Source organism: Mustelus asterias, unplaced genomic scaffold (genome assembly GCF_964213995.1).
Source record: "Mustelus asterias unplaced genomic scaffold, sMusAst1.hap1.1 HAP1_SCAFFOLD_2659, whole genome shotgun sequence".
In the NCBI taxonomy this organism is placed as follows: domain Eukaryota; kingdom Metazoa; phylum Chordata; class Chondrichthyes; order Carcharhiniformes; family Triakidae; genus Mustelus; species Mustelus asterias.
The window spans coordinates 1,782-21,994 of NW_027592604.1; the positions used below are offsets into that span (position 1 = coordinate 1,782).

Below are 20,213 nucleotides of genomic sequence, written 5' to 3' on the forward strand. Positions count from 1 at the left end.
TCCATTGCTTCTTTCAACTCTACTAAATTAGGGTTCAGCCACAGGTCTCACCAGCGATCCCGTTGCCTCCACGTTCCCATTCCCAATCCCACTCCATATTCCCACTGAGCATAAACCAACATTTGGATTTCTGTTATTTTCAGAACTCCCACATTTAAGTTATCTTAGAAATCTTAGAAACCCTACAGCACTGAAAGAGGCCATTCGGCCCATGGAGTCTGCACCGACCTCAATCCCACCCACTTTTCATTCTCTCTATATCCACCTTCTTCTCTCATAGTGCGCTCTTCTGCTATGTTGTTTCCGCCGCATAATGATTTGCATGTTATCTCTCAATCTCTCCCCTACCCTACACTATAATTGGAGATTGTTTTTTAAAATTTATTTTACAAAATGTGGGCATTGCTGGCTAGGCTGGCAGTTATTGCCCATCCTTAATTGCCCTTGAGAAGATGGTGGTGAGCTGCCTTCTTGAACCATTGTAGCCACCGTGGCCTAGGTACACCGACAATGCTGTTGGGAGGGAATTCCAGGATTTTGACCCAGTGACAGTGAAGAAATGGAGATATATTTCCAAGTCAGGTTGGTGAGTGACTTGGAGAGGAGCCTCCAGGTGGTGGTGTTTCCAGGTATCTGCTGCTCTTGTCCTTCTCGATAGTAGTGGTCATGGTTTTTGAAAGTGCTGCCTAAGGATCTTTGGTGAGTTCCTGCAGTGCATCTTGTAGATGGTACACATGGTTGCCATTGTTAATTGATAGTGGAGAGATTAAATGTTTGGAAAGGATAGCAATCAAGCAGACTGCTTTGTCCTGGGCGATGTTGAGCTCCTTGAGTATTTTTGGAGCTGCACTCATCCAGGCAAGTGGAGAACATTCCATCACTCTTGATTTATGCCTTGTAGGTGGTGGACAGGCGTGGGGGATTCTTGGCCTTTGACCTGCTCTGGCCATCACAGTATTTAGATGGCTAGTCCAGTTAATTTAGTCAAATGCAAGGTGATGCATTTTGGTAGATTGAACCAGGGCAGGACTTACTCAGCTAATGGTAGGGCGTTGGAGAGAGTTACAGAACAAAGAGATCTCGGGGTACATGTTCATAGCTCCTTGAAAGTGGAGGCATAGGTGGACAGAGTGATGAAGAAGGCATTCGGCATGCTTGGTTTCATTGGTCAGAACATTGAATACAGGAGTTGGGACGTCTTGTTGAAGTTGTACAAGACATTGGTACGGCCACACTTGGAATACTGTGTGCAATTCTGGTCACCCTATTATAGGAAGGATATTATTAAACTAGAAAGAGTGCAGAAAAGATTTACTAGGATGCTACTGGGACTTGATGGTTTGAGTTATAAGGAGAGGCTGGATAGACTGGGACTTTTCTCTCTGGAGTGGAGGAGGCTGAGGGGTGACCTTATAGAAGTCTATAAAATAATGAGGGGCATAGATAAGGTAGATAGTCAATATCTTTTCCCAGAGGTGGGGGAGTCTAAAACTAGAGGGCATATGTTCAAGGTGAGAGGGGAGAGATACAAAAGGGTCCAGAGGGGCAATTTCTTCACACAGAGGGTGGTGAGTGTCTGGAACAAGCTGCCAGAGGTAGTAGTAGAGGCAGGTACAATTTTGTCTTTTAAAAAGCATTTAGATAGTTACATGGATAAGATAGGTATAGAGGGATATGGGCCAAATGCAAGCAATTTGGATTAGCTTAGGGGTTTTAAAAAAAGGGCAGCATGGACAAGTTAGGCCAAAGGGCCTGTTTCCATGCTGTAAACCTCTATGACTCTATGAGTTCAGTTTCTGGTCAATTAAAGTCCCCAGGCTGTTGATAGTGCAGAGTTCAGCAATGGTAATGACACTGAATGTCAAGGGGCGATGGTCAGATCCTCCCTTGTTGGTGATGGTCATTGTCTGGGACTTGTGTGGCGCGATTATTACTTTCCACTTGTCAGCCCAAGCCTGGATATTGTTCAAGTCTTACTGCATTTGGACATGAACTGCTTCAATAACTGAGGAGACAGAAGTTGACTGAACATTGTGCAGTCATCTACGAACATCTCCACTTCTGACCTTATGATGAAAGAAAGGTCATTGATGAAGCAGCTGAAGATGATTGGGCCTAGGACACTACCTGAAGAACTCCTGCAGTGATGTCCTGGAACTTACATGGATTAACGTCTAATCATCACAGCCATCTTCTTTTGTGCCAGGTATGATTGCAACCAGCGGATCGTTTCCCCCCAATTCCCATTGACTCCAGTTTTGCTAGGCTCCTTGATGCCGCACCCGGTCAAATGTTGTCTTGCTGTCAAGGGCAGTCATTCTCACCTCACCTCTGACATTCAGCTCTTTTGCCCATGTTTGAACTAAGGCTATAATGAGGTCAGGAACTGAATGGCCCTGGCGGAACCCAAACTGAGCATCCATGAGCTGGTTATTGCTGAGTTGGTGCCGCATGATAGCACTTTTGTTGACCCTTTTCATCACTTTGCTGGTGATTGCAAGTAGACTGATGGGACAGTAATTGGCCGGGTTGGATTTGTCCTGTTTCTTGTGTACAGGACATACCTGAGCAATTTCCTGGCTAGGTGTAGCTATACTAGAATATCTTAGCTGGGGGTACAGGAAGTTCTGGAGCACAGGTCTTCAGTGCTGTTACCAGAATATTATCAGCTTTTGCAGTATCCAGTGCCTTCAACTGTTCCTTGATATTCGTGTGGAGTGAATTGAATTGGCTAAAGACTGACATCTGTGATGCTGGGGACCTCTGGAGGAGGTTGAGATGGATCATCTTTTCAGCACTTCTGGCTGAATGCCAGATGCTTCAGCCTTATCTTTTGCACTGATGTGATGGGCTCCTCCATCATTGAGGATGGGAATATCTGTCCACCACCATTCACGGCTGGATGTGGCAGGATTGCAGAGTTTAGATCTGGGTGGCACGATGTTTATCACTGCTGCCTCACAGCACCAGGGAGCAGGGTTCAACTCTGGCCTCGGGTGACTGCGTGGAGTTTGCAGTCTCTTTTTGTCTACGTGGTTTTCCTCCAGTTTCCTTCCACAGTCCAAAGATGTGCAGGTTAGGTGGACTGGCCATGATAAAATTGCCCCTTAATGTCCGAAGATGTGTAATTTAGATGGATTAACCATGATGAATGTTTGATTTGATTTATTATTGTCACATGTATTAGCATACAGTGAAAAGGATTGTTTCTTGCGCTATACAAAGCATACCATTCGTAGAGAAGGAAACAAGAGAGTGCAGAATGTAGTGTTACTGTTATAGCTAGGGTGTAGAGAAAGATCAACTTCATGCAAGGTAGGTCCATTCAAAAGTCTGATGGCAGCAGGGAAGAAGCTGTTCTTGAATTGGTTGGTACATAACCTCGGACTTTTGTATCTTTTTCGCGACAGAAGACAGGCTGTGTAGGGTCCTTAATTATGCTGCCTGCTTTGCCGAAGCAGTGGGAAGTGTTGACAGAGTCAATGGATGGGAGGCTGGTTTGCGTGTTGGATTGGGCTACATTACACAACCTTCTGTAGTTTCTTGCGGTCTTGGGCAGAGCAGAAGATGCAAGATGCAACCAGAAAGAATGCTTTCTCTGGTGCATCAGTAAAAATTGGTGAGAGTCGTAGCTGACATGCCAAATTTCCTTAGTCTTCTAAGAAAGACAAGGCGTTGGTGGGCTTTCTTAACTATAGTGTCGGCAAGGGGGGCCCAGGACAGGTTGTTGGGGATCTGCACACCTAAAGCTTGAAACTCTTGATTCTTTCTCCTTCATCCCCGTTGATCTAGACGGGCATGTTCTCCTCCACGCTTACTGAAGTCGATGACAATCTCCTTCGCTTTGTTGACATTGAGGGAGAGATGATTGTTGCCGCACCAGTTCACCAGATTCTCTATCTCATTCCTATACTCTGTCTTGTCATTGTTTGAGATCCAACCCAATACGGTGATCTCATCAGCAAACTTGAAAATCGAGTTGGAGGGGAATTTGGCCACACAGTCATAGGTGTATAAGGGGGCTGAGAACACAGCCTTGTGGGGCACCAGTGTTGAGGATGATTGTGGAGGAGGTGTTATTGCCTATCCTTACTGATTGTGGTCTGTGGGTTAGGAAGTTCAGGATCCAGTCACAGAGAGAGGAGCTGAGGCCCAGGCCAAGGAATTTGGAGATGAGTTTCGTAGTAATGGTGTTGAAGGCCAATAAATAGGAGTCTGACATAGGTGTCTTTGTTATCTAGGTGTTCCAGGGTTAAGTGCAGGGCCAGGGAGATGGTGTCTGCTGTGGACTTGTTGCGGCGATAGGCAAACTGTAGTGGATCCAGGTAGTCCATGGGGCTGGAATTGATTCATGCCATGACTAGCCTTTCGAAGCACTTCATATTGATTGATGTCAGAGCCATCAGGCGACAGTCATTAAGTCAAACTGCTTGGCTTTTCTTTGGTACTAGAATGATGGTCATCGTTTTGAAGCTGATAGGAATATGTGGGGTTACAGGGATATGGGATGCTCTGTCTGAGTCGGTGCAAACTTGATGGGCCGGATGGCCTCCTTCCACACTCTAGAGATTCTATGGTCTAATGGTTGTGGGATCACTTAGCTCGGTCTATTACTTGCTGCATTGCATCTTCACCAGGTTGACACCTTTTTAGGTATGCCTGATGTTACTCCTGGCATGTGCTCCTGCACTCTTCATTGGCGGCACAGTGGTTAGCATTGCTGCCTCTCAGCGCCAGGGATCTGGGTTCGATTCCCGGCTTGAGTCACTGTCTGTGTGGAGTTTGCACATTCTGCGTGGGTTTCCTTTGGGTGCTCGGGTTTCCTCCCACACTCTAAAGATGTGCGGGTTAGGTGGATTGGCCTTGTTAAATTGTCCCTTAGTGTCAGGGGGACTGACTAGGCATGAGGTTATGGGTATAGGGCCTGGGTGGGATTGTGGTTGGTGCAGACTTGATGGGCCGAATGGCCTCCTTCTGCATTGGAGGATTCTATAATTCTGTGAACCAGAGTTGATCCCCTGGCTTGATGGTAATGGTAGAGTGGGGAATATGGTGGGCCATGAGGCTACAGATTGTGGTCGAGTACAATTCTGCTGCTGCTGATGTCCCACAGCGCCTCATGGGTGCCCAGTATTGAACTGCTAGATCTGTTCAAAGTCTATCCCATTTAGTATGGTGGTTGTGTCACATAGCCACCATACTATGGACGGTATGGTGGTCACTCCTGATGATGTATCTTGGACAGATGGATCTGCATTGGCAGGTTGGTCAAGGACAAAGACAAGGTCAAGTTTGTTTTTCTCTCTTTTCTCTGACCACCTGCCACAGTCTCAGTCTAGCACCTTTAGCACCTGACCAGCTCGATCTGTGATGGTACTGCTGGGCCATTCTTGGTGATGCACATTGAAGTCCCCCCCCTCCCAGAGTACATTCTGCGCCCTTGCCATTCTGAGTGCTTCCTCCAAGTGGTGTTCAACTTGGAGTACTGATTCAGCAGCTATGGGGGGATGGTACGTGATAATCAATCAGCAGGAGATTTCCTTCCCCATATTTGACCTGGTGCCATGTGACTTCGTGGGGTCCAGAGTTGATATTGTCAACTCCTTCCCAACAGTATACCACTGCCTCTTCTGCTGGGCCTGTCCTGCCAATGGGACACCCTGGAATGGTGATGGTGGTGTCTCGGACATTATCTGTAACGTATGATTCCATGAGGATGTCAACAAAACGAAGGAGATAGTCCGCAAGAAACTAGAAAGGGTCGTGTAGGAAGCCCAGTCCATTACGCAAACCAGTCTCCCACCCATTGACTCTGTCACACACCCCGGACATACACTCTTCCATCAGGAAAAAGACACAAAAGTCTGAGGTCATGTACCAACCGACTGAAGAACAGCTTCTTCCCTGTTGCCATTAGACTTTTGAATGGACCTACCTCACATTAAGTTGATCTTTTTCTACACCTTAGCTATGGCTATAACACTACATTCTGCATTCTCTCCTTTTCCTTCTCTATGAATGGTATGCCTTGTCTGTATAGTGTTCAAGATGCAATGCTTTTCACTGTACAGTAATACATGTAACAATAAATCAAATCGAATCTTATACCCTTTTGTTTCACGTACTTGAGCATCTAAGCTCCTTTCCACAATGACATGCTATTCAGCAAGTTCCACACTCTAATGACTCTGAGTAAAGACATTTCTCCTTATTGGTGATGATGTTGCATTTCTAGCCCTAGTTTTGGAATCAAAACACTCTGTTCACAGTGGCCCTGTACAATTCATTCATAATTTTAAAGATCTTTCAGTCTTTCACTTTCTAAAGAGAAAAGTTCCAATTGTAACTTTTGAGTTCGGGTATCAGTCTTTTAGGCGTTTTTTACACTTTCTCCTGTGCTTTTATGATCATAGAATCTATGGCATGGAGACAGGCCCTTCAGCCCAAACTGGCCTATGCCAACCAAAATGATCATCTAAGCTAACCCCATTTGCCTGCATTTGGCCCATATCCTTCTAAACAGCACGGTGCCACAGTGGTTAGCACTGCTGCCTCATAGTGCCAGGGACCCAGTTTTGATTCCCAGTTTGGGTCACTGTCTGTGCGAAGTCTGCACACTTCCCTGGGTATGCGTGGGTTTCCTCCGGGTGCTCCGGTTTCCTCCCACAGTCCAAAGATGTGCTGGTTAGGTGCATTGGACTTACTAAATTCTCCCTCAGTGCACCCAAACAGGCGGTGGAGTGTGGTGATGAGGGGATTTCCACATTAACTTCATTGCAGTGTTAATGTAAGCATTCTTGTGACACTAATAAATAAATTAAAAACATCAATTTATCTGTCCAAGTGCCTTATAAATATTGTCTATGTCCCTACCTCAACCACTTCCTCCGACAGTTCATACCACGTACATTCCACCCTTTGTGTAAAAATGTTGCTCCTCAGGCTCCCATTAATTCTTTCCACTCTTAACTTAAACCACTGTCCTCTAGTTCTTGATTCCCCAACCTTGGGAAGAAGACAATGTATTCACCCTATTCATGCCTCTCATGATCTTATACACCTCTATAACATCACCCCTCACGCTCCAAAGAGAGAAGTCTTAGCCTGTCCAATCTTTCCCTATAACTCAGTCCCTTGAGTCCTGGTAACATCCTTGTCAATTTCTTCTGCTCTCTCTCCAGTTTAATAACATCTTTCCTACAGCAAGGCGACCAAAACTGAACACAATGCACGAAGTGCGGCCTCACCAACATCCTGTACAACTGCAACATAACTTCCCAACTTCTATACTCAATGTCCTGACTGATGAAGGCCAGCGTGCCAAAAGCCTTCTTCACTGCCCTATCTACCTGTGACTCCATCTTTTAGAGAACCGTGCACCTGAACTCCAAGGTCCCTCTGTTCCACGACAAGGTCCTACCATTCAGCATGAAAGTCTTACCTTGATTTGACTTTCCAAAATGCAACACCTCACACTTATCCGTATTGAACTCCATTTGCCATTTCTCGGCCCACTTCCCCAGCTGATCAAGATCCTGCTGCAAATTTTGATAACCTTCCTCACTGAATACAATACCACCTATTTTTTTATAACAGAGGCCAGAACTGCACAGTACTGCTTACATGCAGCCTGACTCGGGAGCTATACAATGTTAACATGACTTCACTGCTGAGTTCCAAGAAGGATCAGAATGGACTTAAAACATTAACCCTGTACTGGACCTGCTGGCTTTATCCAGCCCGGACCTGCTGGGTTTATCCAGCACTTTGTGTTTATTTCAGATTTCCAGCATCCACAGTAAACTACTTTTGTTTTAGTGTGTAATTCACAACTTTTGAATTCTGTACCACTAGAAATTTTAATTGCTTTGTTAACCTGTAATGCTACTGTTAATGATTTGTTCACTTGGTCATTTTGCTCTTCTACTCCATTCACTTTCTTATTTTCTAAGGTGTAGGTGATGTTTCGTTTTCCCTACCAAAGTGCTGTACCTCACATTTATCTGTGTTAAAGTTCCTTTTGCTGAGCCTGTAAGTTTTCTAATACCCTCTTGCTGCAGACAGCTGCACAATGTATTTCTTTCTGATTTCCAGCATTGCAATTTGCTTTCTTTTCACTTTGGTTTCCTGTTGGTGTTTTTGAATCCTATTGTGAAGGACCATCCTTCTGTAGTCCCAGTTTGGGCTTGAAAGTCACAGTCACCAGTGATTCTGGTTGGGTTTTTTCCCACTAAGCTACTTTTCCAGCAGAGGGTGAGTGGGTATTTGTAGGTGATTCAGTCTTGGCTAAGCTTCTAGATGCTTTGCGCTTGAAAGAATTCTGAGTTAAGTGGACTATTGCAATCCAAGTTGACTTGTGTTGATTTTCCTCCAAGAAACATGGGGACAAGAGGCGGCCATTCAGCCCCTCTTCCATCATTGTTAGATTATGGCTGATCTCTAAACTCTATTTACCCACCTTGTTTTGGTCATCTATTTCTGCTGGTTAGGGAGTCAACTGCCTAAAGAATTTGAGGAAGTCTCTCAGTGTAGTTAGGAAACACTTCTACATGCACAGGGTGGCAAATGTCAAGAACTCTCTTACAAACAGCAACTAATGCTGGGTCAATTATGAATTTTAAATCTGATAAAGTTATTGAGTGATTTGGGGAAAAGGCACAAGTGGAGTTAGGTGACAAATTGACCACAATTTCATTTGAATGGTGGGTCGAACAGACTCAAGAGACTAAATGACCTCCTACCGATCCTATGGATACAAGACTAGTCTATGAACCTTTTCTCATAATTTAACTGTTTTGGTCCCAGTATCACTCTTTAATCATCTTGTTAGTCTTTAGTCTGGGTCTCGGTGTTATTTGCTTTTGGAATTGAGAGTCAGCAATGCCAATTGAAACTGGAATCACATGTAAGCCAAACTGTGAAGATGTAAAGTAAATTTCCAGAAGGAAAATACTGCGGATGCTGGAAATCTGAAATAAAAACAAAATAATGGAAATACTCATCAGATCTGGCAGCATCTGTGGAGTGAGAAATGGTTAACATTTCAGGGTGTGTCGGTTCATTGTTCTAAAAGCCATTCGTGGACCAGTGGGTTTGATGAACATCTGGCAATTTAAAAAAATCTTTTTCCTGGTGCCAGCCCACAGTTAGCCACATGGATTGAATTCAATTGGCAACTTGTTATGGTGGAATTTGAATTCCGGCTGCAAGGCCAGTTCCATAACCTATATATTACCTTAATAATAGTGTGGCAGATGCCATCAATCAGTGCTCAGAGTACTTTGTTAAAATCCGGTATCTTTAATGACACAAAAGGTTTAAATTCTCAAGTAGCTCACCATCCCAGAATATATTAGTTACTTGTTTACCTTTTAACAGAGCAACAACTTGTGTTTATATAGCTCATATATCCCAGGGCACTTCATGTGATCAATGGGACAAAAATATAAAGAGAAAATATTAGGAGGGAGTTTAATCAAAAGAAGGGTGTTTTAATGAGATAAAAAAAATTCTGAGACAAGATGATGGTGTCAAGTAGTGTCTGCCTCCTCCTCTCCCTTTTCCAAATCAGTGATAATTAGTGCGTCTTTTTGTTATTCACTAGTTCCTGTGCTTTGACAGTGCGCTAAGGTGCTGTTGTGCTGTGGTTGTGGATGACTGTTTTGTATGTGTTTTTTTCTGTACAGAGATTGAGATCTACTTCATGTAATAATGGGCTTTTCTGTAATATGCAGGCTGTTGAGAACTTGTGTTCCTATAATGTGTCAGCAACGCTGTACAAACAACTGAGACAGGTATGTGAAGACCATGTCAAGGCACAGATTTTGCAGTTCCGAGAATATCCTTTTTCTCCCCTATGATGTTCTTTGTCTGCAATTTATATTATATTAGATATGATTGTTGTTACTTAGTGCTGTACACCTAACAGTTTTGCATTCTCCACTTTGATTTCTTTGAAACTTGCAGGTAAGTACAATTCTGGCAGAAAGCATGTTCCTGTATGAAAATAATCCAATTGGGTTCAAAGTAGCATAGAAACATAAAATAGGTGCAGGAGTAGGTAATTCAGCCCTTTGAACCTGCACCACCATTTAATATGATCATGGCTGATTATGCACTTTCAGTATCCCACTCCCGCTTACTCTCCATACCCCTTGATCCCTTTAGCCGCAAGGGCCACGTCCAGCTCCCTCTTGAACAGATTTAATGAACTGGCCCCAACATCTTTTTGTGGTAGAGAATTCCACAGGTTCACAATTCTCTGAGTGAAGAAGTTCTTCCTCATCTCAATCCTGAATGGCTTACCCCTTATTCTTAGACTGTGACCCCTAGTTCTGGACATCCCCAACATCGGGAGCATTCTTCCTGCGTCTAGCCTGTCCAGTCCCATCAGGATTTTATATGTTTCTATTAGATCTTTCATAATTTTCATATCATAAATCTGTTAATGGGAGATATTTTAACACGAGCATACTTCACATTGAGTATTGAAAATGCACCAACGTTTGGTTAAAACGTTTTGCATTCGAATAAGGAACAAGTTATTTTAAACTTTTCATATTGGATTTGTTGTAGAGCACGCTTCTTAATCACCCAAGCAGCTTGCACCTGCTAGGCCACGTTTCTGAGCTAATTTCATTGAAAGACATTCTGTTCCTAACTGAACCCAGGCTCTGAGTGAGGAAGTTTGTCCAGCTTTGAGGAGAGAATGCTGAAATACTAAACTTCTTCAATGGTGCATTTGAACCAATTGGTCTTGTAATAACTCCACAGAGGTGAAAGTCCCGTCACCAAGTTACTTTGTTTACACCATACATCTGTACGCAGCCAGCTCTCCAGTTGCTCCCTGCTGAATGCAGACTGGGAGTCTGACAACCTGCTTTAAATAAGGAGCATGAGGCTCCCTGATTTAACCATTAATTAAGACTCATCAGGTATTTCTTTTCAATAGCAAGCCAACCTCATTGGCCTGGCTGAAGTCATCTCACACACACACACCCAGTCCGAGGAATCCCCTCGGTTTGCTTCCCTCGGGGGTCTTTTCCTCCGCTTGAGAGCCGGGTCAGGATCCTCCAACTCGGCCTCTGATGTCGGCGGTGTGTAAAGGTTGGGTGCTCATCTCTTCCGCAGCGAACGCCGGAGGTCTGGTTCTCGTCCACCTCAGGTGGTAGGGGAATTCACTGCAGCTTCATCTCCTGTGTCCATTTCGGACTCTGAGGTCCCCATCAAGGATGCAGGGGAGGCGGTACTGGCTTATCGAGGGAGGCACTGCTCGTCCCTAGGGCTGCAAGGCGCATTCGGCTCTGGAACGGGTGGAGAGCTTGAGGCCCGGACCTGGTACCGGTGTTTGCTTACCACTGCCTCGCCTACACGTACTCGGGAGGATTCCGGGCCTGGACTCGACTGTTCCGCTTACCCAGGTGGGTCAATTTGCATAATTTCTGTCCCAAAACACTCTCCCCCACGTCAAAGTGCCTCTCTCGGCGAGTGTTGTTACGGCCCCTGCATTGGGCTTCCTGGTGTCTTTCCATCTTTCCTCTCAGGTTTGGCAACAACAGGCTCAGCCTGGTGTGGGGCCGTCTGCCCATCAGTAACTCTGCTGGCGCAGTTCCCGTGGTGGCGTGGGGAGTGCTCCTATAGTCAAATAACCACCTTGAGAGTTTTGTCTCTAATGAGGCCGCTGGCTGTTTTTTCAACCCGGCCTCTAACGTCTGGACTGCTCTCTCCACTAGCCCATTTGATGCCGGGTGGTAAGGTGCCATCTTGATGTGCCGGATCCCATTTGATTTCATAAATTTTGTGAACTCCAGGCTGGTGAACACGGAACCATTATTGGAAACTAATACCTCTGGGATCCCGTGCGTTGCGAACGAGGTGCACAGTTTCTCAACTGTTGCCGTCGTGTTTGATGAGTTTGGTTTATAGACGTCAATGGGCATCTGTTATCACCAGAAATATGGACCCCATAAACGGGCCTGCAAAAATCGACATGGAGTCGCGACCATGGTATACCTGGCCATTCCCACGGGTGCAGCAGAGTTGCCGGTGGTGCATTCTGCCCCTGTTGGCACTTTTGGCACTGTCCTACCAGTTTCGCTATGTCTGCGTCCAGACCAGGCCACCTGGTCTTCTTTTTCATCTTTGATACTCCAGGGTGTCCATGGTGTAGTTCGGCCAGTATGGCCCGACGGCCCTTCCTTGGGACGATGACCCATGCTCCCCACAGCAGGATCCCATCTTCCACCATGATCTGCTCCCTTCTGCTCCAGTATGGGTGGAACAGTGGATGGACCCGGTCTTTCCAGCTGCCCTGTTAGCACTAGGTGCTTTACCTTTGCCAATACAGGGTCTTTCTGCGTCCACTGGCATATATTGTGTGCATCCAGCGGGAGGGTATCCAGAAAGTTTCATGTCATCACGGTCTCCTCCATTCTGGGTACCAATAGTGGGGTCTCCGATAACAGTAGCTGGCTTAAGGCATCTGCATTTACTACTCTAGTCCCTGGTCGGTGCTCCAATCGGTGCCAGCAATAATGCCCAACACTGGATCCGGGCTGACGTTATCGGCTTTGTCTTCCTTCAATAGGCCCAGCAAGGGTTTATGATCTGTAACGATCATAAACGTTTGCCCATTTAATACTGGTGAAATTTTTTAACTGCGAAGATTACCGCCAGTCCTTCCTTTTCAATTTGGACATATCTTCGCTCTGCCATTGCCAGGGTCCTGGAGGCATACGCTATTGGCTGCTCTTGTTCATTCTGCCACCTGTGTGCCAGGACTTCGCCAACTCCCATGTGGGGACGCATCACAGGTGAGTACCAATTCCTTCTTGGGGTCATAATGTACCAATACATTTTTGGATGAGAGTTGCTGTTTAATTTTCTTGAAGGCCCTGTCCTGTTGGGCCGACCATTCCCAGGTTTGTCCCTTTTTTAGCCACTGGTGGAGGGGACCCAGAATTGAGGCCCTATTCTATGAATTTCCCGTAGTATGTTACCAGTCCTAAAAACGACCGTAGCTCCTGGGTGGTTGTGGGAGTCTTTCATTGCTTGCATCCGATCCTCCAGAGGATGTAGGCCCGACGCATCCACTTTGTACCCAAGGTAGGTTACTTGTAGTGCTAAAAAGAAACATTTCTTCCTTTTCAAATGCACTCCCGCTACTGCAAATCTCCTAAGAACTTCCTCCAGGTTCTGCAGATGTTCCGCCCTTGTTTTACCCGTAATGAGAACATCGTCTAGGTAACTGGCAACCTGTGGTAACCCCTGCAGGATGCTCTCCATGGTCCTTTGGAATATGGCACAAGCTGATGAAACTCCGAAAGGCAATCTTTTGTACTGGAAGAGGCCTTTCAGCGTATTTATTGTGGCGAATCTTTGCAAATCCTCGTCCAGCTGTAGTTGCAGGTATGCGTGGCTCATGTCCAGTTTTGTGAATAGGAGTCATCCTGCCAACTTTACGTACAGGTCCTCACTCAGGTGGAAGTCTTGTCACCAAGTTACTTTATTTACACCATACATCTGTACAGCCAGCTCTCCAGTTGCTCCCTGCTAAATGCAGGCTGAGAGACTGACACACCTGCTTTAAATAGGGAGCCCTGATTTAACCATCAATTAGGACTCATCAGGTAGCTCTTTTCATACTCTAGCAAGCCAACCTCATTAGCCTGGCTGAAGTCATCACAGGTCTATGCCAGTTTCACAAGTCTCCTCCCATCCCTCTTCATCTCATCCTATCCAAATATCCTGTGTTCTTTTCTCCTTCGTGTATTTGTATAGTAGGAATCTGTCCAAGGGCAGGTCTTCTCCTCATTCTCCACATCTTGCAGTCCTGTGCTTCTTAGTTGTTTATAAGAGCCTCTCATTTTCATATTAGCGAGCAATATGTCTAGGAAAAGAATGCCCAAATAGGTTCCCACTGCCTTCCTCATATGTGCTTGTTTATGTAGCTTCCCCCTAAATGCATCTGTACTATTTGCCTCAATTGCCCTGGATATATTTGTGATTACGATATTTCTGATCGTATTTATACCGATCATGCTCTTCTAAGTGCTATGTACGGGTATGATTTTTCCCAGCACTTTTAGCCTTGCAAATCATGTCCCTATTCAGCAGTGAAGTCCAAATCTTGCCTAACATGACATGAGGTGGCTTTGTTTACTGCATTCTCTTTGCACTCTTGCTGTGCAGTGGGTATGTAAGCATTCCTTTGCAGTAATGTAAACTTACTGGGATAATCTGCCCGTAGTTGTTGCAAAGACTCACCAGTCATAAGCAGACTATTTTAAGTGGCAGAGTTATGTTAGAAACTATAAACCCTTTTGTATCTGACACCTCAGCTCATTACAGTACCCTTTGTGTTTCATGTTCATTTCACCTGATGGACTGTTTCATTATGTGACAAATAGAGTATGGCATTATGGTTGCTGTGGCGGGGAGGGGCGACGGCGCGTCGACTTGGGGAGGGTTGGCGGCAGTGGTGCGGGGAGGGGCGTTGGCAGCAAGAAGGGGCAGCAGTGTGGGGAGGGGTGATGGAGCCCTCCCCGTCAGTGTGGTGGTACAAGGAGGGGGGAGGGGCGGCGGAGTGGGGCGTCAGCTTGGGGAGAGTTGGCGGCAGCATGGGGCAGCGGCGCGGGGAGGGGTGTTAGCGGCAATGTGGGGAGGGGCTGTGGCGCAGCGGGGCCTCAGTGCGGGGAGAGGTGGTGGGGCCTAGGCGTGGGGAAGGGTAGTGGAACCTTGGGGGGGGTGGGGGGGTGCACCTTGGCAACGGTCAGGTGGTGCTGCGGGGGTGCCATCACGGAGGGGAGCTGTCACGGCGGGGAGCCATGCCAGGAACGTGGGGTCTGGAATGATCTTTTGGCCCCCGAGGACTCTCAATGTGAGGTTTTCACAGTAACTTCATTGCAGTGTTAATGTAAGCCTAGTTGTGACACTAATAAATCCGTTTTAAAAACTTCATTCTCTTTGTCAATAGGGATAATTTGTTAATAACTAGGTCTGATCGATTTTCAATGAGGGATAACATTTTAGTAATGGGATGATCTATAACTAATTGAGGATGATTGGGGATGATCTGCTTTTCCTTGACTTTGCTTCCACGGATTCATTGGATAGCAGTCTGTTTCTGAAGAAGATTAACAAATGTTGGCAAGATCACTGTCGACAAATGGTAAGTAGCTGCTGTTTGAATACAGTATTATGTATTTCTGATCTTGGGGAATGTATCCTCAAGAAAAATATTTCAGTTCTTGTTGCACAACCATTTTTGCTTTTTATTATCTCCACTAACCTGCAGATAATGATCAGAAGCATTTTCTTGTTTCTCGACCGAACCTATGTTCTGCAGAGTTCAATGTTACCGTCGATCTGGTGAGTTGTTTGGGGAAGAGGGCTATGTGCGATTGTTAACTTTGGGTGCAAGGGTGATTATAGAAACATAGAAAACTACAGCACAAAACAGGCCCTTCGGCCCTACAAGTTGTGCCGAACATATCCCTACCTTTTAGGCCTACCTATAACCCTCCATCCTATTAAGTCCCATGTACTCATCCAGGAGTCTCTTAAAAGACCCTATTGAGTTTGCCTCCACCACCACTGACGGCAGCCGATTCCACTCGCCCACCACCCTCTGTGTGAAAAACTTCCCCCTAACATTTCCCCTGTACTTTCCCCCCAGCACCTTAACCCTGTGTCCTCTCGTAGCAGCCATTTCCACCCTGGGAAAAAGCCTCTGAGAGTCCACCCGATCTATCCCTCTCAACATCTTATATACCTCTATTAGGTCTCCTCTCATCCTACGTGTCTCCAAGGAGAAAAGACCGAACTCCCTCAACCTATCCTCATAAGGCATGCTACTCATTCCAGACAACATCCTTGTAAATCTCCTCTGCACCCTTTCAATCTTTTCCACGTCCTTCCTGTAATGAGGCGACCAGAACTGAGCACAGTACTCCAAGTGGGGTCTGACGAGGGTCTTGTATAGCTGCATCATTATCCCCGGACTCCTAAACTCAATCCCTCGATTGGATAAAGGCCAGCACACCATACGCCTTCTTAACCACCACCTCCACCTGCGGGGCCGATTTTAGAGTCCTATGGACCCGGACCCCAAGGTCCTTCTGATCCTCTACACTGCTAAGAGTCTTTCCCTTTATATTGTACTCCTTCATCCCATTTGACCTGCCAAAATGGACCACTACGCATTTATCTGGGTTGAAGTCCATCTGCCACTTCTCCGCCCAGTCTTGCATCCTATCTATGTCCCTCTGTAACTTCTGACATCCCTCCAGACTATCCACAACCCCACCAACCTTCGTGTCGTCGGCAAACTTACCAACCCATCCCTCCGCTTCCTCATCCAGGTCATTTATGAAAATGACAAACAGCAAGGGTCCCAGAACAGATCCCTGGGGCACGCCACTGGTGACCGACCTCCATTTAGAAAAAGACCCATCTATACCCACTCTCTGCCTTCTGCAGGCAAGCCAGTTCTGGATCCACAGGGCAGCAGCCCCTTGGATCCCATGCCCTCTCACTTTTTCTAGAAGCCTTGCATGGGGGACCTTATCGATCACCTTGCTAAAATCCATATAAACCACATCTACCACTTGCCCTTCGTCAGTGCGTTTAGTCACATTTTCGAAGAACTCCACCAGGCTCGTAAGGCACGATCTGCCTTTGACAAAGCCATACTTTGGCTATTATAATTATCTGGTGGATAATTGAGGAACCAGTCAGACCACATCTCTCATAGAATCACTAATCATGTGCTTTGCACACCTTAAATGTGCTTCATTTTTGTGAATTCTGTTACACCTTAGAGAGCATCTTTAGCCTATGTCATCTTCATTTTCCTTTTTACTAGCAATAGAGGTTTGTGTTGGAAGCAATTGTACTATCTGTTTCATATGGCTTATTGCCATTTAAAAAAATACATTAAAAAAAACTACATTTGCCCTGACCCAGAAGCACTTTGAGATGGCTTTGCTACATTCAAGGCTCTTTATAATGCAGTTTAAAGGGTAAACCTTTTAGACCTGAGGTGAGGAGAAATTTCTTCACCCAGAGGGTGGTGAATGTGTGGAATTCACTATCACAGAATGTAGTTGAGGCCAAAACATTGTGATTTCATGAAGAAATTAGATATAACTCTTGGGGCTAAAGGGATCAAGGGATATGGGGGGGAAGTGCGGGAACAGGATATTGAGTTCGATGATCAAGGTGAATGGCGGAGCAGGCTCGAAGGGCCAAATGGCCTACTCCTGCTTCTAGTTTCTATGTTTATGACAGAAATTTCTCCTGAATTCTTCATTTGACCTGTTAGTACTGCTTGTATATTTTGCTGATAGATGCAGGAGTGTGTATGAATGCACTGATTCAGATATGGTTGTGAATAATTGACCAACAGAGAGGTTTGCTGAGAGCTCTGGGGGAGCTGACTAAGAAGCACTTGGTGCCCTTCCAATACTTTTGGTGGCAGTTGGTGGGTTGGGACATTGAGTTGTCAGCTGAGGCTCAGCTGGATTGCACTCTCGGATCTGAATCCGAATGTTCAAGATCCACTCCACAGATTTGTGAATATAACCCAGGCTAACACTGCAGTGCAGTACGAAGGGAGTGCTGCACTGCTGGAAGAGCCATCTTTCTGATGAGACTTAAACTGATGCTCCATCTGCACTCCCATGTCCACATAACAGATTCCACTCCTCTTCTTTGAATATTTATTCTCCATGTTCATCCTTCAACCAACATCATCCAGACAAATTATTTGACCACCAGCTCATTATTTGTAAGATCGCTCTGTTACTACATAAATGCAAGTCTGTCGTTCCTATTGTTGTTTGTTGATATAATTCTGCACCCCTCCCCAACCCCAAGTTTGATGCCCTCCCCCATTTTCTCTGATTCGCTTTCAGATATATCCTCGCTGGAGGATATATCTGAATGCTCATTCACATTTTTGTTGTTAGATTAAAAAGAGATGTTTAAAATACACAATCAGACCAGCATCTAAACTGGTTAATACACAGAGGTCACTTCACGTACCATAGAACCATAGAAAATTACAGCTCAGAAACAGGCCTTTTGGCCCTTCTTGTCTGTGCTGAACCATTTTTTGCCTAGTCCCACTGACCTGCACTTGGACCATATCCCTCCACACCCCTCTCATCCATGAACCCGTCCAAGTTTTTCTTAAATGTTAAAAGTGACCCCACATTTACTACTTTATCCGGCAGCTCATTCCACACTCCCACCACTCTCTGCGTGAAGAAGCCCCCCCCTAATATTCTCTTTAAACTTTTCTCCTTTCACCCTTAACCCATGCCCTCTGGTTTTTTTCTCCCCGAGCCTCAGTGGAAAAAGCCTGCTTGCATTCACTCTATCTATACCCATCAAAATCTTATACACCTCTATCAAATCTCCCCTTCAACCAAAAATCACAATCTCCAAAATGTAGGATATTCTCATTCTCCCTCACTCCCTGTTTAGTTAATCTTCCGCATTCTCATTGCAGCATAGTCCCCAATTACTTCTGTTTATTTCTTTCCTGATTTTTCTCTCACTGACATTCTAACCGCAAGAAACTACAAAGGGTCGTGAACGAAGCCCAGTCCATTACTCAAGGCAGTCTCCCACCTATTGACTGTCTACTTCCTGCTGCTTCGGCAAAGCAGCCAGCATGCACCCTCTCTTCCACCTTCTCCCATTGGAAAAATGATACAAAAGAGGACACGTACCAACCAAGACAGCTTCTTCCCTTCTACCATCAGACCTACCTCGCATTAAGTTGATCTTTCTCTGCACCCTAGCTATGACTGTAACACTACATTCTGCATTCTCTCCTTTCCTTCTCTATGAACAGTATGTTTTGTCTGTATAGCGCGCAAGAAACAATACTTTTCTACTAATACATTCAAGAATAATGAATCAAATCAAATCTTTCTCTCTCTTTCTCTTTCATCTCTCTCGTTCTCCCCAACTCCTTTCCTCCAGCCTCCCTGATTTTCTCTTTCCCCTTTTCTCTTATCCCTCATTTCCCTTTTCCACCTGCCCATCTCACTTGTGTTCCCTCTTCCCAGCTTTTTGAGTTGCTGAATACAAACTGGCAAAAATTACACAATATCGAAAACACATCGAAAATATAACCAATTTATTTCTTAAAATGAACGCTTAAAAACTAAACTGATAAATGTATCTATAGATTATAACTGCACAATGTTTGTGCTAGATGATGTCATAGAAATTTGACATTGCACCACATTTGTTCTGGTCATAGAACTCCTACAGTACAGAAGGAGGCCATTCGGTCCATCAAGTCTTTACCGGCCACAATCCCGCCCAGGCCCTATTCCCATAAACCCACACATTTACCTTGCTAATCCCCCTGACACTAGGGTCAATTTAACATGGCCAATACACCTAACCCACACAACTTTGGACTGTGGGAGGAAACCGGAGCACCCAGAAGAAACCCACACAGACATGGGGAGAATGTGCAAACTCCACACAGACAGTGACCGAGGCCGGAATTGAACCTGGGTTCCTGGCACTGTGAGGCAGCAGTGCTAATCACTGTCATGGTTTCATCGCTCCCCTGTGCAGAATGTGTTTTTTGCAGTTTTAAAATATTAAGTTGTTTGTCATTATCATGTGCTTCAACACTTGCAGGGATGTAGGTTTAGAGCTTTTCCGAACCCATGTCATCAACGACAGAATTGTACAAAGCAAAACCATTGATGGGATACTTTTGTTGATTGAAAAAGAGCGAAACGGGGAAGTTGTGGACAGAAGTTTGATCCGAAGTTTGCTGAGTATGCTGTCCGACCTGCAGGTAAGGGAGATTTTAACACTCAAATTGACATTTTCTTTCTTGGAAGCCTCCACTAGTTACACTTTGCATCAAACAGGTCTACCAGGAATCTTTTGAACATCGTTTTTTGGAAGATACCAATTGTTTATATGCAGCAGAAGGACAAAGATTAATGCAAGAGAGGGAGGCAAGTACCAGAGACTCTTAACAAAGATTCTTAACTAGCGTTCTACTTGGAACCAGTTCTCTTTCAATGTTAATGTTCTAAATCTAGGTGTCGGAGTATCTTCACCATGTAAACAAACGTCTGGAAGAAGAAGCAGACCGAGTAATTACTTACTTGGATCAAAGCACACAGTGAGTGGTGGCCCTTCTTTTTCTGCAATGTCCCTTGTGGAATGTA

The 20,213-nt window shown here is 45.3% G+C and overlaps 1 protein-coding gene across 1 annotated transcript in view; it reads left to right on the forward strand.

Annotated features, from left to right (window-relative positions):
- The first annotated feature begins 9,515 nt into the window (after window positions 1-9,515).
- Window positions 9,516-20,213, forward strand: part of LOC144489903 (cullin-4A-like) — a 32,831-nt gene continuing 22,133 nt past the window's right edge. Inside the window, exons 1-5 of the mRNA XM_078207736.1 lie at window positions 9,516-9,838; window positions 15,100-15,169; window positions 15,296-15,369; window positions 19,669-19,831; window positions 19,908-19,997. Of these exons, the coding sequence (XP_078063862.1) occupies window positions 9,654-9,838; window positions 15,100-15,169; window positions 15,296-15,369; window positions 19,669-19,831; window positions 19,908-19,997 (582 nt within the window). The 5' untranslated portion in view covers window positions 9,516-9,653. The remainder of the gene's footprint in view (window positions 9,839-15,099; window positions 15,170-15,295; window positions 15,370-19,668; window positions 19,832-19,907; window positions 19,998-20,213) is intronic.